The sequence below is a fragment of the Podarcis gaigeae genome (assembly GCF_964106915.1).
Source record: "Podarcis gaigeae genome assembly, chromosome: 10".
NCBI classification, from domain to species: Eukaryota; Metazoa; Chordata; class Lepidosauria; order Squamata; family Lacertidae; genus Podarcis; species Podarcis gaigeae.
In genome coordinates this window covers 4,967,266-4,986,393 of record NC_139686.1, presented here as the reverse complement: position 1 = coordinate 4,986,393, position 19,128 = coordinate 4,967,266, and the positions used below count along the sequence as shown (strand labels likewise).

The window sequence follows — 19,128 nt, the reverse complement described above, 5'->3', positions numbered from 1 at the left end:
TATACGTGGGGGAAGCAGGGAGGTTTCCTGATTTTTATTTTATTTTAACAAAAGGGAAGTACCTGTAGTAGTTTGGTTTGAAAGGCCCGTGTTTATTTAGACCCAAGTATTTCGCTTGCTCATCCGAAAGCTCCGTCAGGTGTGCGTCAAATGTTGGGAGATGAAGACTTGCCACGTACTCATCTGAAAAGGGAGAAGCAGCCCTGGTTAAATCAGTGTGGCTGCAGAAAGACCCCAAACACCCCACAATGCAAGTGGGTGGGATGGAAACAGGAAGTTCAGCAGCAAAAAAAACAAAACAAAACTCAAAACACCCAGGACTGCCTCGGCAGTTACCATAATCAGAAAAGCAACGAAGAGAAAACAGACCCCTCATTTCTAGATGGCTGGGATGATGGATACTGCTGGGACTTTTTAGACGCCAGAAATGACAGAGGAGTTGAAAGGCCACAGGCTCCCTATCCCTGACCCAATAGCAGTGGACTCGTAATCTGGTGAACCAGGTTCGATTCCCCGCCCCTCCACATGCAGCTGCTGGGTGATCTTGGGCTAGTCACACTTCTCTGAAGTCTCTCAGAAGAAAGGGAAAGGAGATCGTTAGCCACTTTAGGGTAGTGATAAAGCGGGATATCAAATCTAAACTCTTCTTCTTCTTCTTTTACCACTCATTTCTTCAGAGACTGCAGACTTCCTTCCCCAGCCTCATCTCAAAGGATTCTTGCCCCCCAAGACCCGGCCAGTGGGGGTGGAGTCAGTCAGAGGGGCTGGGGTTTGCGGCCTTTGTCGCCTGGTGACAAAAGGCAGGCTAGCTGCAATGAGACCCTGAAGCTGAGCTGGACATGGCACTGACTGCTGCCGTCCGCTGTGCCCTTAGCGCTGGGACTGGCTCCCATCAGACTGTGTGGCCAGTTCATTCCTCCAAGGGCTACCAACCTCCAGCTTCCTTTTGAGGACAGCGAGGTGATCTCTATTGCCACATAACACTGGTCTTGAAAGACCTAAAATGGCTCCCAGTCCGTTTCCAAGCACAATTCAAAGTGTTGGTGCTGAACTTGAAAGCCCTGAATGGCCTTGGTCCAGTATACCTGAAGGAGCACCTCCATCCCCATCAATCTGCCCGGACACTGAGGTCCAGCGCCGAGGGCCTTCTGGCGGTTCCCTCTCTGCGAGAAGCAAAGCTTCCGGTGAACCAGACAGAGGGCCTTCTCGGTGGTGGCACCCGCCCTGTGGAACAGCCTCCCATCAGATGTCAAAGAGATAAACAACCACCTGACATTTTGAAGACATCTGAAGGCAGCCCTGTTCAGGAAAGTTTTTAATGTGTGACATTTTAATGTATTTTTAATCTTTGTTGGAAGCCGTCCAGAGTGGCTGGGGAAACTCAGCCAGATGGGCAGGGTATAAATAAATTATTATTATTATTATTATTATTATTATTATTATTATTATTATTATTATTATTATTGCTGCTTCCCCAGGAGCCTTGGGGATGCAGCAGCAGCAGGGAACAAGTCCCAATGCTAATCTTCCACCTGCAGGAATCAGGTAAACAAGAGGGTACCTTAGGGTGGAGTGTGATGGCTGAAGCTTACCCATTTTTTTAGGCAGCAAGTAGACGTCCTGCTTGTAGCGTCCTTCCGGGGCGTTGTAGAGCTCTATCAAGGCCAGAGCCTGACAAACAAAGGAGAAGAGAGACCGGGTTAAGCTGGATCTCTGGCCACAGAACAGACCTACCTTGAAAGCTTCCCTGTTTGAAAAGATAAGAAGCTTGGGATTCTCCCCGCAGATCTTGATAGCAGCAGGATATGAGAGAGCCAGAAGTCAAGTGCTCCAACGCATTAGGGACATAGAGCTGCAATGTCATATGGGCAAAATGGATAAACATGCCACAATTAGAGACTTTGGGAGAGGGTTCCCACCCGTAAATTATCTGGCTGATTTACAAATACCTAAGTACAGACACTCCTTTACCCTGGCCAGATTTAACGTTCTGCCCTCTGCCCTGCTGCTAGGCAGATATGAGGGCAAACCATATGAGTCACATGTTTGCCCATGTGGCTCATCGGAAGTGGAAACAAGTCTGCATGTATTGCTGCACTGTAGTTACTACGAGGATCTACGCCTGGCCTTTATTGCCCCAGTTCTACAAAAGCTTAAAAATTAAACCAGAACTCCAACGTATGAGAGCCTTGGTAGAAGATAAGGTTCCTGAAATTACGATCAATGTTGCCAAATTCTGTGTAGCCGCTATTAGGCGCAGGAAACAAGAGCTTTCCAATGTCAATATGCAGGTGAAGGCAAATACTTAATTTTATTTATGCTGTCTAATTTAAAATTGCTGTTATGGCCTAATCTGTATTGAAATTGTCCTTTGTTTTTTCCGGTGTTATGTTTCGCTGACTAGCTGTACGAGTTAATCTGGTCTGTGACCGTTTAATAAAATTTGATTTGATTTGATTTGATTTGATCTACCCAACAATGGCTGCTCAAGTCGACCGGAACACCTGGTGGAGAGAACTAGAAGGGACCAGAAACGCCACCAGCCCAAGATTCTATTCCATGGCAACACACCAGCACCGAACTGTTTCCATTCCTGATCCTTCTCTGCACAGGAACCAACTCTTCACCCCCCAGTAAAATATATGAGGGGGCTGCCCCCCCAAGTTGATGAACATTGCCATGCAAATGGTGTGTTCATGTGCTGTGCCTTGTGATCAAATAGGTGGGGTAGGGCTTACCTGCGCCCCCCCCCCAATATTTTATTCAAATTGGCACCCCTGCTTCCCGTAAGATGGACCCATTGAAGGACAGGAGTCAGGGGAAGAAGGCACTTCAACTGTTTCACACAAAGCCAGCCAGATCACAGGTTAAAATCAGGAAGGATGGCCCAGTGCTAAAACGAGCAGCTGTTCTGACTGTGGGTGAATGAGGCCTCCCTTGTTCGCTCCAGACACAGCTATCAGCTAAACACACTGAATACGAAAGGAATCCAACCTCTGCTTTCTCACCCTGAGGAATTTTGCTGGGTCACAGATCTGCTCCACTCAGTATCATCTTGAACTGCGGGAGTCCTTGATAGCCCAGTGCAAGAGAACAGAGTGAGTGGGGGCAGAGCATAGAGATTTCAAAATGCGGGGTGTGTGGAACAGCAAGAACCCCTTGTCTAGAATGAGTCACAACTGAGGAATGGCAACAGAACTCCTGAAATACCCTTTTATCTTCTATGACCTAGCACTGTATACTCACTTGAACATTCTTTAAGTATCAATGACTTCCCTTCTTCTTTCATTTTGCATACTATAAATCCCTGCATATTTTACATAAACCAAACCATTCGGTATTCCGTTATGTGTGAATTCAGTTTCTTGCTGCTGAAGGTGCGAGGCAGGGATGGGGAATCTGGGGTCCTCCATATGTTGTGGGGCTCAAACTCCCATCACCCGTGATCTCTGGCCACGCTTGCTATGAGACCATGGGTAGGCAAACTAAGGCCCGGGGGCTGGATCAGGCCCAATCGCCTTCGAAATCCGGCCTGCGGACAGTCTGGGAATCAGTGTGTTTTTACTTGAGTAGAATGTGTCCTTTTATTTAAAATGCATCTCTGGGTTATTTGCGGGGCATGGGAATTCGTTCATCCCCCCCCCCCCCCAAATATATAGTCCGGCCCCCCACAAGGTCTGAGGGACAGTGGAGCGGCCCCCTTATGAAAAAGTTTGCTGACCCCTGTATGAGACCCTCATGCAAGGCACCCTCACACTCAGTGCCCTCCCCCCTTGAACTCCAGGAGTTGAGGGGTGCAAAACACAAAGCTGTTGCTTGGGCTGCCTTTCCGGGTGCCAAACACACACGGAGAAGGGCATCTGACCTTTTTCGGGGGAAACCCGTGTCACCATTATGAAAAAGAACTGAAATAAATGGCCTCTTGGCTGATCCAGTATGTTAGTTTATTGAAAATTGCCCCACAAATCCCACTCACCTGGGTAGTCGCTGTTATTGACAGCACAAAGGTTGGAACTGTGGAGCAGCTCAGGTTCAGCAAGCGCCCCTGAAAGAAAAAAATGCATCATTCCTGCATCCAACACTGGGTTCTTGACAGGCAAGTTGCTCCTGACCTGCAGGGGCTGCCAGCAATTCAGCTCCACCGCCAAACAGCAACAGGGGGAAGCAGCAGGAGCCCCCTCAAAAGGAAGTGAACTTGGACGGCTCTGTCTTTGACTCAGCAAGGCTGTTAGCTCTTGGGAGAAGATTCTAAAGCAGCGGTTCTCAACCTGTAGGTACCCCAGATGTTGTTGGACTACAACTCCCATCATCCCTGAGCCCTGGCCTTGCTAGCTAGGGGTGATGGGAGTTGTAGTCCAACAACATCTGGGGACTCACAGGTTGAGAAAGGCTGTTCTAAAGGGTCAGCACTGGGAGGCCCCTCCAGAAGTGCACTAGAGAACACCTGGCCAAGATGAAGGAGGAGCTCATCTTCTGAACCACAACTGTACACACAGGGAGCTCCCAGCACCCACCCAGCTTTTGTATATGACACCCAGCCTTCTTCAACAGCACGGTGCCCTCCAGATGTTTAGGACTACAAGACGTGCAGTCCAAAACATCTGGAGGGCACAAGTAAACAGCAAAGCTATTCCACCCTATTTGGAAGGCCCTCCAGTGTTCCACAGCGGCTCCCTTACCTCTGCCAGCAGCACTATCCTCTTCCCGTCAGGCCAAATCACATGGTCTACCTGAGACCTCACCCGCTCCCATGTCAGCTCCGGGGTACGCAAGCTGGCCTGGAAGACAACGTTCGAAAAGTCTGAAGCAGAAAGGGCCTTTGGAGTCAGCAGAAATGGTTACGGCACAAAGTCTCACTGCACGGAGTAACTTGTCGTCGGCTGAGCGAGATCTAAGGTCTGCAGGGGGTGGGCATTGCAGGACAACGCACGCCTTACACTTCGGCGGCCCCGATTCACCAGTTCAGCACCGCCAGAGGCAGGAAGAAAGAACTGCTCTGCTGAATCAGACCACGGATTTGTCCAGTGCAGCCTCCCCCTTCTTCATCTTTAAAGCAACTGCTCTTGTGGCAACAGATCCCATAAAACAGTTAGTGAAAAACCACCTTCAGCCTGCCTGTCTTGAAACTCCTGGCACTGAGCTTCATGGGATGATCTGGGTCGTTCTAGCATTGTGAGGGGATAGAAAAAAGTCCTGGGCTTCCTGTATCCCGTACTTACGTCTACAAGTCTCTGATATTACCCCTCTCTTAATCACCTTTGCTCTAGAGAATCCAAATGATTTTGCATAAATGAATTGTGACTCACTTCACCCCCATAGTTCAGCCCGGACACTGAGGTCCAGCGCCAAGGGTCTTCTGGCAGTTCCCTCCCTGCGAGAAGTGAGGTTGCAGGGAACCAGACAGAGGGCCTTCTCAGTGGTGGCGCCCACCCTGTGGAACACCCTCCCTTCAGATGTGAAGAAAATAAGCAGCTATCTTATCTTTAAAAGACATCTGAAAGCAGCCCTGTTCAGGGAAGTTTTTAATATTTAATGCTGTATTGTTTTTAACACTCAATTGGGAGCCGCCCAGAGTGGCTGGGGAAACTCAGCCAGATGGGCAGGGTCCAAGTAATAAATTATTATTATTATTATTATTATTATTATTATTATTATTATTATTATTATTATTATTATTGTTGTTGTTGTTGTTGTTGTTGTTGTCACGAATTGTTAGGAGCTGACTATTGTGCTGATTACTGAAATTACTCTGAAGTTGTTTTCATCATCACTATTATTATTATTATTGTTGCTATTATTATTATTAAACCCAATTGTTATATCTTTATAAAGCCCCAATTGTTATGCCACATTGCTATCCACCATGAATGCACCCTGGAGTGCAGAAATGGCAGAAAATGGGTATATAAATATACCTGACTTTCTTTTGGGAGGGCAGGCAGTGGGGAAAAACCAGCCCAGAAAAAGGGCACTCCACCCCACTTTTCTGCAACGTTTCTGAATGCAAGCCAGAAGCGCAGGCCAGTCCTCTGCCAGCAGTGAGATCAGACTGATGGAAAGAGCGCTTCAGTGGGTGTGTCTGGGGCAACAATGTTTTGGGAAGCGCCCATTAGAAAACCAAACCAAACCGTGATTCCAGGCGTTGCAGTGGATTGCAGTTGCTGTGGTGTGGTGAAATGCTGTAAGGGCAAGTGAGGCAGGAAAATGTTGCCTACAATCCTGTCCCCTAAATTAGAGAGGTGCATGGGCACATCCTGACTCTGAAAAGGACAATGACAAAACCAGGAGCCCTGTCAGAGGAAGCCTATTTGTCAGAGGGCTCCAATTACCCAGCATCTCCGCTGACACTGACACACAGAGAGGCCTGGGCTGAAGGAACGACAGTGTTTAGCAGCTGTTTACTGCAGGGGTTGCTTAGCAGCTAAATACAAGCTGGCATGCCAGCAGATGTCCTGACAGATGAGTGAGTGAGCTCCACTGCTTATCTCCCTGCCCCCCCCCCCAAAGAAAGACTTGGACAAGGCTGGTGTTTGCTTGGTTCCAAAAGAACAAATGTCAGCCCTCCCTATTGTGCTGTTTTGGAAAGCCGGGGGGGGGGGGGACTGTTCAGCACTCCCATCTGCCCCTACTGATGAGACGAAGGGTCGAAAAAGCACTCAATGAGAGCCTGGAAGAAGCACGGACAAGGGTCCTCTCAAGGGTGCTTTCACAAGGAGCATTCTGAACAACCCACTGGTTTAAAGGCTGGCGTTTACCGTATTTTTCACTCTATCAGACGCACCAGACCACAAGACGCACCTAGTTTTTGGAGGAGGAAAACAAGAAAAAAGAATATTCTGAATCTCAGAAGCCAGAACAGCAAGAGGGATGGCTGTGCAGTGAAAGCAGCAATCCCTCTTGCTGTTCTGGCTTTTGGGATAGCTGCACAGCCTGCATTCGCTCCATAAGATGCACACACAGTTCCCCTTACTTTTTAGGAGGGAAAAATTGAGACTTGCAGAGCAAAAAATACGGTACTTTTTATTACAGCAGCTGAGTAGCGCAGCCACAGCAGCCTCCACAAACCGTGGGCCCTCCAGAGGCTGCTGTGGTACAGCTCCTACCAGCCCCAGCCATCACGGCCAATTGTCAGGGGTGGTGGGGATTTTACAGAGGGCACCAGCTTCAGGAAGACTAACTAATAGTCGTGGCTTAGGGCCCTTGTATCTACAGGACCGTCTCTCCTGGTCTGCCCCGCAGAGGACCTTAAGGTCTATGAATAACCATAGTTTAGAGGTCCCTAAGGAAGTCAGACTATCCTCCACCAGGGCCAGGGCCTTCTCAGTGGTGGCTCCAACCTGGTGGAATGCTCTGTCCCATGAGACTAGGGCCCTGCAGGATTTAACCTCCTTCCGTCGGGCGTGTAAGACAGAGCTATTCCGCCTGGCCTTTAATTTGAATTCAGCATCAAATGATCTTCTCTTTCCTTTCTCTTCCTTCCCCCTCCCCTTTTATGAAGATCACCTGCTCTGAGACCCCACTGCTAATTCTCCCCTGGCCTCCTTGCTGGCCCAAGTAGGGCTAATTCAGCCAGCTAGCCCTGGTGATTATCTAATGCTTATTAGATGGATTTCCCCTAAACTGATTTCTGAACTTTGAATTTTATTCTTATTCGTGTTTTTATACTGTATTTTAAGCTGCTTTTACAATTAAGTGTTTTAAATTTGTTGTTAGCTGCCCTGAGCCCGGTTTTTGAACCAGGAAGGGCGGGGTATGAATAAAAATTATTATTATTATTATTATTATTATTATTATTATTATTATTATTTCTGTCCAGGCCCAGGATACAAGTCCACACACAGCCATGAAACTCCCTAGGTGACTGTTGTGCAGCCTCTCTCTCTAAGCCTAACCTACTTCACAGGGTTGCCAAGAGGAAGGGGGGAAATCTGGTACTCTGAGCTCCTTGGACAGAATGAAAATGTAATAAAACCAAGCATAAAGTTCTGTTCATTATTAAGCATTATGTGTTTTTCTAGTTCAGAAGATGACACGCCCTCAGGAGGATAACCCCCACACAAGTGTTTCTTTGGAGCAGAACAAGGTATCTAGAAGTATCTACGGGCAGGATGGCAATCTTTCAGGCTTCAGAGAGCCAGTGTGGTGTAGTGGTTAAGAGCGGTGGACTCGTAATCTGGTGAACCAGGTTCGCTTCCCCGCTCGTCCACATGTAGCTGCTGGGTGACCTTGGGCCAGTCACACTTCTCTGAAGTCTCTCAGCCCCACTCACCTCACAGAGTGTTTGTTGTGGGGGAGGAAGGGAAAGGAGAATGTGAGCCGCTTTGAGACTCCTTCAGGTAGTGATAAAGCGGGATATCAAATCCAAACTACTCCTACTCCTCCTCCTCCTCCTCCTCCTCCTCCTCCTCCTTCTTCTTCTTCTATTGCCTATAGAAAAGCTGCTCTAGCACTCCCCTGAATTTGGATCCAGCTCTGCTAGCAAAGACGCAGAACCCTCCTTCATTTCCCATAATGCACTGCATTGCAGGTCGAGCAGGGAAAACCATCCCTAAAGCCCTTTACTAGAGACTGGGGGGGAAAGAAAGCCCAGCTCTTACCACGTCAATTTCAGTGTTGGAATGCCCCATGTTACAAACGATGCAACTGTTCTTCATTCTGTCAAGATGTTCTCTGGTCACTACGTTTTTGTTACCTGCAAACACACACAAAGAAACAAGATTTACAGAATGGAGTGCTTACTCTAAACCCCACCCTGGCTTTCTAAGAACGACTAGCACACACTGGGAGCATCTTGTTGCACAAACCCTGGTTGAAATGGAAGGAGCTGGGCCCAGCCCACCCTTCTGGGACACGGCTGGCTATGGATTTCCTTCTACCGTTCCATTAGGAAGACTGCGAAGGGGATCGCGCTACCATTTCCACAATGAAACCCCACTGCGACGCAAGCGTACCTGTGCAAGTGATAACAATGTCGACTTGCCGAATCACTTCGTTGAGTTTCACAAGACGGAAGCCGTCCATGCTGTGAGAAATAAGCAGAGAGAGACCCCTAAAACCAAAGCCCAGGAGAAAACTCCCCCACCTGAAAACCGGCCTGTGGAACGCCCTCCCATCAGATGTCAGAGAGATAAAACAACTATCTGACGTTTAGAAGACATCTGAAGGCAGCCTTGTTTAGGGAAGTTTTTAATGACTGGTGTTTTATTGTATTTTTTAATCTTTGTTGGAAGCCGCACAGAGTGGCTGGGGTAACCCAACCAAATGGGTGGGGTAATACTAACAACAACAAGAAGTTGTTGTTGTCGTCGTCGTCACTGTGAAGCTCCTGATCTGCTGAAGAAAACCTATTCCAGAACAGCAGTTACACTTTGGAAACCAAACTCCCATTGTGTGAGCTTTCGGAGGCAGCAGCCAACTTGGTCGGATGGGTGAAATTGACTAACAAAATGGCAGTTCTACATGGGTACCAATGCAGGGCGTGAGTGGTGCCAGAATGAGGTTAGGGAGCCCTTTCCAGCCCAAATGCTGCATCCCATCATGGACAGCCTTCCGAGAAGTCACGTTCCAGCGGTGGGTGGGGCTTTGCAAGAGGAAGTGGGGCACGAGGCCAAAGTGGGCAGAACAACTGGTGTGCCCCTTGGTATGCAGCTGGCTGCATGCAGTCAGGGGCTTCTATGCCAGCCCCACACTTCTCCATCTTCCATCCAGGCAAGGAAGAGGCACGGTTGCAGTTCAAGAGCATGTTCCAGCTAGGCAAAAGTGCTTAAGGAGGATGTGGAGCAGGATCTGCAGGAGGTGTGGCCTGGTCAGTGCCACAGGGGCCGCATAACTAGGGGCCTGGAAACTCGCAGTCCAACCTGGGTGGGGCCTGGGATTCCCAATCCCTGTGGCTAGGAGGATAAACCAAGTTAACAAGGCGACCTTGCCCAAAAAACAAAACAAAAAACCACCGCACTCTGACAGCTGTCAAATGCAGCAGGTGATTTTCTTAACAAACTTAATGGCATTTCCCTCTGGATTTTAACAAGGACTCTGGCTGGTTCTTTATGTCAGTTGTAATTGCTGCCCTGTTTGCACTCACTCCGGAAAATATTTAGAAGATGTCCTGCGATGATGTTGAGCACTCCAGCACCACCCAGGATAAGGGTGGCAGGGAGAGAGTGGCAATTCCCTTTAGAGAAGGGGTAGGCAACCTAAGGCCCGGGGGCCAGATGTAGTCCAATCGCCTCCTCAATCCGGCCCGTGGACGGTCCGGGAATCAGCATGTTTTTACATGAGTAGAATGTGTCCTTTTATTCCAAATGCGGATGATGAAGTCAGTGCTGCGTGTTATTTCCAGCGAAGGTATTATTGGTCATTTATTTCTGTTCTCCCCCCCCCCAAAAAAAAACGCTCAGCAGCTTTGAGGCGTCCCCCCAAAAAAGCAACTTTTGCTACCCCCAAAACTTTGGACAGCAGCTCCAACCACACCAAAAAAAGCTCAACTCTCGGCACTTTGCAATAAATACCGTATTTTTCGCTCTATAGGACACACCGGACCATAGGAGGGGGAGAATGGGGGAGGGGGGAATTCTCCCCCTCTCTGCTCAGCACCCCTTCAGCAAAGCAGCAGGAGAAACGGAGCCCCTTCCATTTCTCCTCCCGCTTCGCTGAAGGGGCGCTGCGCAGAGAGGGAAAACTGTGCAGCGCCTCTCCAGCGAAGCGAAGCCTGGAGAGCAAGAGGGATCGGTGTGCACAGACCCCTCTCGCTCTCCAGGCTTTAGGCGGCTATCCACAAGCCTTCCGAGCGCAGCGGGAACTCCTGCTGTGCTCTGAAGGCTTGCGGATAGTGCCTGAAGCCTCCAGAGCACAGCAGGAGTTCCGCTGCGCTCCGGGGGCTTCAGTGAAAGCAATGCAAAGCCTCCAGAGCACGGGGGGAGCTCTCCCTCTGCGCTTTGGAGGCTTCGCATTGCTATCGCTGAAGCCAAGGAGCCTGCATTCGCTCCATAACACACACACACACACACACACACACACACACACACACACATTTCCCCTTAATTTTTGAAGGGGGAAAAGTGCGTCTTATAGAGCGAAAAATATGGTAAGTGGGTTTTGGTTTGCAGTTTGGGCACTCGGTCTCTAAAAGGTTCGCCACCATTGCTTTAGAGTTACAAACTCCTTCAAAAACTGGAAACTTTGGGTGCCTCCTAACAGCTTTGCTCTGATCCATGTGGCTCTCTTAACTCCTCCTCACTGCCACACCCTTCCAAAGTTGGCCGCTGTTGCATGGATGGCAATAGGAAGGGCCAGCGGGATTCCGTAAAGCAAGGGATCAAATCCCGTGTCAAGCCCACACCACAGGCTGGCTGAAGACCCTGCCCACATTCCTCCGCAGCTTCAGCTCTTACCAGGCTTGCAGGGCACAAATGGGGTCGATCTCTGTCACGTACACAATGGAGCCCATGGCCTTCAGTGCGGCACAGCAGCCCTTGCCCACCTGCAGCGGGAGAGCAGAACGTCAGGAAAGAGGCACAGAGGACTCAACGCTGCAAGAGCTGGGGAAAAACAACAATGCAGCTCTACATTTCTGGGTCCTGTGGCGGGAGAAGCCCAAGGGAGGAGGGTCGGAAGATGTACTTTCAGTGCAATTAACCCAACGGCACCAAGCATTTGTGGGTGGGGAGCTTAAGCACATGGTAACTAGACACTACGCCAAAGTGGGCATCCGCATGCAACGATGGAAAAATGCTTCTGCCCAAAAGAGAGGAAAGCCCAGGAGTGTCTAGGTACAATAAAAGCATGTCCAGTTGTATACAGTGGTACCTCTGGTTGCAAACGGGTCTCCGGAACGGCCACATGAGCCGGAAGCTGTACGCCAGCTCCCTCGGCCAATAAAGCGAGATGAGCGCCGCAACCCCAGAGTCAGCCACGACTGGACCTAATGGTCAGGGGTCCCTTTACCTTTACCTTAATTGGTTTCTATTCTTGTAAACCGTTTAGAAGCCTATTTTGGCACCAGGTGGCATATAAAACAACAACACCATGTGTGTTTAAAAAATGCTTCTGGGAAGTACAAGGACTCTAGTGCATCTCCAGTGGAAGGGAACCCCACAGTTCTGGGTTCAGCCACTCAGAATGCCTGTCAGCATGGAGACTCTCTCTCCAGAAAGGCCCTTCATTCATCTTGAAAGAGATAAAAAAATGACTGAGGGAAGAAAGCAACTTCCATGACAGCTTTCTGTATCACATAGAGTCATGCAAAAAGCCACAGGAAGCCTGCAGGAAGAACCCACAAGATAACCTGACACCCGACCCGGCTGGAGTGTAAAAATAATGCAGAGTGCAAAGCTTGTCTTGACATTGGGCTAAAACTCTTGTGTGCTGCAAGTTTCCAGGGGGTCCAATAGGAAGTTGGGGGTGGAAAGATGGAGATCAATACAGCACTAGCTGAACTCTGTGGAGTTCAGAAGTCCAAGGCACAAATGCTTCTCCAAGTCCTTTCGCAAACCATTATCTAGAGGTGCCTTTAGATATCCAGAGGGAAGTCTTGGAGAAATCATCCCTAGAACTGGAGAAGGAACTATGCTGCCACCCACAACCTTCACCTAGAGCACAAGCACAGCTTGCTCCAAGGGGGAAACATCCGAGTCTTACCTCTCCATAGCCACAGACTACGACTTGCTTTCCTCCAAACATCATATCGGTTGTCCTTTTAAGGCTGAGGAAAAACGAAAGGGTTGCAAAGTTAATCTTGAGAAATTCTGTTATGTACAGGATTTCAGGCTCAAGGGCACAGCGGTTTTGGATTTGTGAATAATGGCCCTTGTGTGCGTTGCTCAACAGTGACGCAACATCAGTGAAATGAACTAGGAGCTGTACAAATTACAGAGCAGTACCACTCTTGCCAAGGGGACTTGCAACGTAGGGACCACATGTGTAGGCTATTGCAATCATGTGCGAAGACACTTTGTACACATGCGAAGAGGCTGCACCACATCCTTTGGAAGCCTTGGATATGTAATCACTGTACCTTATGGGGATTTCCTGCAAATTCTTACACACAAAGCCTATTTCACAGGTATCTGGTAATCTGCAAAGTGATCCTGTGGTTTGAAAAGGAAGCCAGCAACAGATGAAAGATTGGAAATTATCAATGAATGACAGGGAGCAGTGATAAAGGTAACAAGAAGCAAAACAGTAAAAGCCAGGCTGTCTCTCGCAAAGCAGCTAAATGTGGGGGCTCAATGTAACTGCAGACCCTGCGTAACTAAGCACATCAACAGCAACCAACCGCCTGTAGGAAGATTTTAATTCCTTCCTATTCTTTTAATGCTGCTTTTTCTTTAGTTTATAATGCTTTGCTTCTGCGTGTCCCTTTCCAGCCTCCAAACGGATACCCCTTAGATGCTGAGAACCGCTGGCCCTTGCGATATCCCAGCTTTTGCCGGGGGCTCTGTTGGGAAGCACAAAGCGGTGGTTTCCAGGTGAAGGAAGCCATGCCGTTCTGCACATGGAAACTCTCCCTCTTAGCATATCTTCTTCCCTACTTGGCATCTCTGCAACTGTGCCCTACATTGTAGTCTATTTTTAGCAGATAAGTAAAATAGGTTAGCGGTGTAGGGAGTGTGGAACTTCAATTTTCCACTGAATATAGACGGCAGTCTCGAGGGATTGGAGTGCAGTTCTGCTCCTGTTTCTCGTGCCCCATTTTACAAGGCCCAAGCTAGCTGCCTAGCTGATTTAAATATTTCAACTGCTTCCATACGATTCTGCCAAGAAGCAGAAACAGGGTGAGCCGATGATAATTTCCTCTGCTGGTATCAAATTTGCATGAAAGCATATTAGTAGAATTAGGAAGCAGCAATTTGCCTGCATTTCAACAAATGGAGAAGCCAATGCACAAATTTGGGGTCGGGGCTTTAAGAGCAACTTTCCGCAGCATGCCCACTATAGCCTTGTTCTCACTGAGGGAGGTCAAGCTGTGCCTGAGGTGTATCACATGACTGAACGCCAGCAAAAACCCGATTCACCACACAGGGAAAGCCAGCGCAGGGAGAAAGCCAGATTAGAACCCTTCTCCCTCACAAGCTGATTTTCCATGTGCAGGGAGCTGTTATGTTCAGTCATGTGTTCCCCCACCTGGCACTCTGAAACGGTAAAATCTTTGGCAAAGGCGACCATCCTCTGTGAGAGTCAGGCCCACCCATGTCTCGCAGTGAACATCAATGTTACCAGCAGGGAGAGATGTGTTCAAACAGACTGGGGTATGCACTGAGAAACGGCAGCTGGCTGCAAATCCACCTCAAACATTGAGACGGCCGTGCCTGTTGTGCACAATGCAAAGCAGCCCTGAAACAGAGAGACAGGCCTCAAGAAGGCAGATAGAATTCACAGCCAGTCACAGGGCCTATGGGCATCGACTCCACGGGCCTCTAAGCCCATGTCAAGTAGGATTGTAGGAGAGCCCAAAAGACGCTCTAAATCCCACTTCCATTTTGTATGCACCTGATTGTGCAAGAGCTTCCTTGCCACGGACATCTAATGCCTCTGGGAAGTGAAAATATGGGTTTGGGGAAACAGTGCTAAATGTAGCTCATGGGATGAATTGCCTATAGTGTTCCTCTAGCAAGAGGAACAGAACAGGACAACAAGCTAGATGCCTTTGTTTCATGGTAGGGCAGTGGGCGGGGGGTGAGGGAGAAAGGGATAACATCCACCACCCCCCCACTTTTCTTCTTGTAGTTATCAACTTGGATGAACGTAGCAACGTAAGAGATGGAAAAGAACATGCCGGGTCGAGTTGTCTTGTAATAAAAGCTTCAACCCACCAGGCTACGGAATGAGAACTGCAATTACCACGTCAGCAACATCCTGCTCTTAATTCCCTCTTAGTCTTCTGGGTTTAGGCGCTAGCGGCCAGCTTATTCCTGAAGCTACTGAGGAGTTTGGTGCCTCTGTGACATTTAGGGCGGGAAAGCTCCGCCGCGTGGTGTCTGCTCCTTTCTCCCACAGTGAAGCGTTCTTGTGACGGGATTTGTACCGGACATCGAGAGAGGCCTTTTTAAAAAAACAAAACAACGCACTATATCTGGAATAAACAAACTGCACCCGTCTCCTGGCAAGACTATGCGGTTTGGAAACATGGAAATCACATTCACTGGAAAGCTTCAGCATAGGAGAAAGGGAGTTACCACCCCAGCTTTTTTCCTGCCATAAAAGTGAGGTGTTTTATCTATTTATAAAAATATTTGTGTACTGCTGTTCATAAACAGTATCACAGCAACCATACAGATCCACAATAGAAAGCCATGTAAAAACCAGAGATTAACTATTGCAGAAATATATTTTCTTAATTGCCTGTGTCAGCTCTGCGGCAGCTGTTTGGGCATAGTTACACCTTTGCAGTTGCTTCTCTGCAGACCGTTGTGAGAAGACCTCGTTCTCCTCTCTGTGTTCATTTAAACAGAAAGATACGTACCCATCTAAAATGGATTCCCGGCAGCAATAGAGGTTGTCAAACTTCTGCTTGGTGACAGAGTCGTTGACATTCATAGCTGGGACGCACAGCTTGCCTGCCTTTGATAGCTGATATAATCTAGGGTGAGAGGGGAGGGAAAAGAATGAAAGGATAAAGGCCAAGGTTTCCTCCAATATCCCCAGATGCTCTCCTGCCTTCTGTTGACCTACACAATTGACTGACCAGCACCGGGTGAACCTAGTTAAGGGTTTATTGTGAAATCAGCACTGCTCATGCCTGCAAGGGTTTTTTGTTTTTTGCAAGGTCCACATGACGCTATCATTAAAATGCCAGCCCATCCGTTTTTTACACTTAATCCAGATTTCCCCTTGATGTGGAAAGTCTGATAAGTAAAAGTTACTTTTTAATGCATCTGCCCTCGCAACACTTTCTGAGTTTTGTTTGGGAGGCAGTGGATGTGATTCAAACTGCTGTTGCATTTTTAAAGATGGGGAAGTCGGGTCCAAATTCTCTTTCAGGTATGAAACGTACAAGGTGACCACAAGCTATTATAGTGGTGCCTCGGGTTACATATGCTTCAGGTTACATACGCTTCAGGTTACAGACTCCGCTAACCCGGAAGTAGTACCTCGGGTTAAGAACTTTGCTTCAGGATGAGAACAGAAATCGTGCTCCAGTGGTGCGGCGGCAGCAGGAGGCCCCATTAGCTAAAGTGGTGCTTCAGGTTAAGAAATGAATTAAGTACTTTACCCGAGGTACCACTGTATTGCCATGGGTTACTGGCATGTCAAGGTGCTGCTCTGAATTCCTTTGGAGGACAGACTGAAGAGTAATAAAATTAACGAAGCTGTTTCTCTCCAAACAGGGGCACCGGTGGAGTAGGATACAGCTCCCACCTAACCCAAAACACGCGAGAGTTCTTACCTGTGGACCCCAGTGACACTCTCCTCTACAATCCCCTTGATCTTCTTAAACATGTTGGGGTACTTCTTGTAGATCCAGTGTGTGAGATCCCCACCATCGTCTAAGATCTGAAACACCAAACGTGTTATTACTGCCACATTCCTTTGCTACAGACCCAGCGGTTGGCATTCTGCACATGTGGGGGTTAAAAGGTTTTCCCCACTTGTGGATGTAGATATTCTTTGGAGAGAGTAAGGAAAGGCATATTATCGAAGGCGACATTGCTCTGTACATCTGAGAATCCGACAGGGATCTGCCAGCAGGATTCGGCTGGCATGCATATCTTTGGTAAGGGGAAAGCTAAAATGTAGAAGAGCTTTTTGAATCGTGATCAGGAAGAATTTGTATAGAGTCTGGGAGATGATAGAATATGCAGAGTTAGCAGGTCTAAGAAGTGGAATAATAGAGCAAGAAGAACAGGTATTTAAAGAGGAGTGGGGAATTTTTTGCTGAGTATGGAAAATAATTGTACACATTGACAATGCTGGCAGCATTAAGGTAAATTCAACAGTAAAACATATTTAAAAGGGTGCAAAATGGGGGGGGGGGGAGACTGATTTAGATGGATATACAAGAATATGCAGGAATTATGGGTATATTAAAAGCACCTTGGAAGGGGAAGGAGGGAAGTCGTTGAATGGATGGGTATAATGAAAGATGTTAATGTGGAAATGTAAAACCTGAAAAGTTCAATAAAAATTATTTTGACATGTTGACATCCAGATTATGTCAAAAGAGACAGAAATTCTAAGTACCTCAAATGACATGTACCTTGGAACTGCTGGTCATAGAATGAAGCCAGAGGCTATCAATGGTTACTAACCATGAAGGCTATGTTCTCCACTGTCAAGGCACTGAGCTGGGAATCGCAGGTGGCTGGGTAATTTAGCAATATATCATCCAAAACCAATTTGAAGTCCTTATGGGGGGGGGGGGGGAGTAGAGACATCACCTTGCCAACAAAGGTCCATATAGTAAAAGCTCTGGTTTTCCCAGTAGTGATGTATTGAAGTGAAAGTTGGACCATAAAGAAGGCTGATTGCCAAAGAATGGATGCTTTTTAATTCTGGTGCTGGAGGAGACTCTTGAGAGTCCCATGGACTGCAAGAAGATCAAACCTCTCCATTCTGAAGGAAATCAGCCCTGAGGGCTCACTGGAAGGACAGATCCTGAAGCTGAGGCTCCAATACTTTGGCCATCTCATGAGAAGAGAAGACTCCCTAGAAAAGACCCTGAAGTTGGGAAAGATGGAGGGCACAAGGAGAAGGGGACGACAGAGGACGAGATGGTTGGACAGTGGTCTCGAAGTGACCAGCATGAGTTTGACCAAACTACGGGAGGCAGTGGAAGACAGGAGTGCCTGGCGTGCTCTGGTCCAGGGGGTCACGAAGAGTCGGACACGACTAAACAACAACAACAACACTGTGATATCAGTTTCAGAATTTTTGACCTGGCAATATATCATGAAACATGGTGTGTGTGTGTGAGAAAAACCATGAAGCCAGCCAATGTTTCTCTTGATTCTACAGCCCCTGTTAACACTGCTGGCTCAGCTTTCTCCTGCCTCATGCATGGGGCAGCAAACCACAAGAAGAGGCACTGGCAAAAATCACGATGTCGGGAAAACTGTGAAGCTAGCCAATGCCTCTACATAGCTCCATCCTTATTTCAGACATCGTGATATATCAGTATGTTTAGTTGGTGATATATCACGATGTTGAAAACCAGGCAAGGGAGAGAGCAGCAGCCGCTGGTTCCCAGTCCTTTGCTCAAAGCACACCCCCTTCAAAATCATCCGATTAGTGGCCTGGGGAGACTTTTGCAATACAATGCTCATTCCTCCTTCCCAATCAGGGGTTGTGCTTGTTAATCTTCACTTAATTAAGAAGCTTGCATAATCTTTTTTTCTCTCCCTCCTCCTTTATGTGCACAAATATGCCAGAACTGCAAAAATTGGCAAGCTTCCCTCGCACCCTTATGAAGAGAAAGAACAAGGACTGCTGCCAAAACATGCCTGGTTCCTGTGGAGAAGAACGGGGTGCCCTTTTGCCTACACAAAGCACCAACTGGGCCCCATTCTGGTTGCCTCTTTCCCTGCAATTCCAACTGATCCTTCCAATATTTATTGGTTCGGTTGACTTACATACCACTCTGAAGTTGGGAAAACGCAGAGCAGTTCACAAACCAAATTGTCAGGTGCCTAACCAGATAAAACCATCAAATTGTCTTTTTCCCCCTTCTCATAAATCTTTATTATTTTCTTTACATATTCTTTCTTATCATACTTTAAACAACATATACACCTTTTTGCTCTGCCGAGCTTGTGACTTCCCTCCCTCCTCCCTTCAGATGGTATCCTTTATTTAATCCACTTGCGTATTTTATCTTTTCACCTCTTATCTACATTATAGGAGTTATTTCAGTCCTGCTAGTGTTTTTAAGTTTTTACAACTGTCCTTTAAATGTTCAATAAATTTACTCCAAACCATCAAATCATCTTGAACCTGAAAGCAGCAGCAAGTTAAAACAATGCCACAGGACTTTTACTGTCGCACCAGAATAGTCTAGAAATGCACACACATTCTGAAATAACCCAATGAAGGGGAAGGCGTTAAGAACAAAATATTCAGCAACCCCAAAAGCAAGCAAGCAAGCAAGCAAGCAAGCAAGCAGGAGACAATAGTATTATGACACTATTCCCCTAC

At 47.7% G+C, this 19,128-nt stretch overlaps 1 protein-coding gene and 1 long non-coding RNA gene across 4 annotated transcripts in view; one reads left to right on the top strand and one right to left on the bottom strand.

The window, feature by feature from the left end:
- LOC310826376 overlaps positions 1-19,128 on the top strand; it is a 218,884-nt gene that overhangs the window by 98,422 nt on the left and 101,334 nt on the right. The window lies entirely within an intron of this gene.
- The window catches only part of AHCYL2 (adenosylhomocysteinase like 2), a 100,108-nt gene that overhangs the window by 4,779 nt on the left and 76,201 nt on the right, over positions 1-19,128 (bottom strand). For all 3 annotated transcript variants that reach the window (XM_083700365.1, XM_083700366.1, XM_083700367.1), the window contains exons 7-16: positions 16,385-16,491; positions 15,461-15,577; positions 12,637-12,700; positions 11,391-11,479; positions 8,952-9,022; positions 8,598-8,692; positions 4,680-4,778; positions 3,977-4,045; positions 1,593-1,671; positions 63-183 (exon numbers count right to left, since the gene is read on the bottom strand). In XM_083700365.1, coding sequence (XP_083556491.1) covers positions 63-183; positions 1,593-1,671; positions 3,977-4,045; positions 4,680-4,778; positions 8,598-8,692; positions 8,952-9,022; positions 11,391-11,479; positions 12,637-12,700; positions 15,461-15,577; positions 16,385-16,491 — 911 coding nt within the window. The remainder of the gene's footprint in view (positions 1-62; positions 184-1,592; positions 1,672-3,976; positions 4,046-4,679; positions 4,779-8,597; positions 8,693-8,951; positions 9,023-11,390; positions 11,480-12,636; positions 12,701-15,460; positions 15,578-16,384; positions 16,492-19,128) is intronic.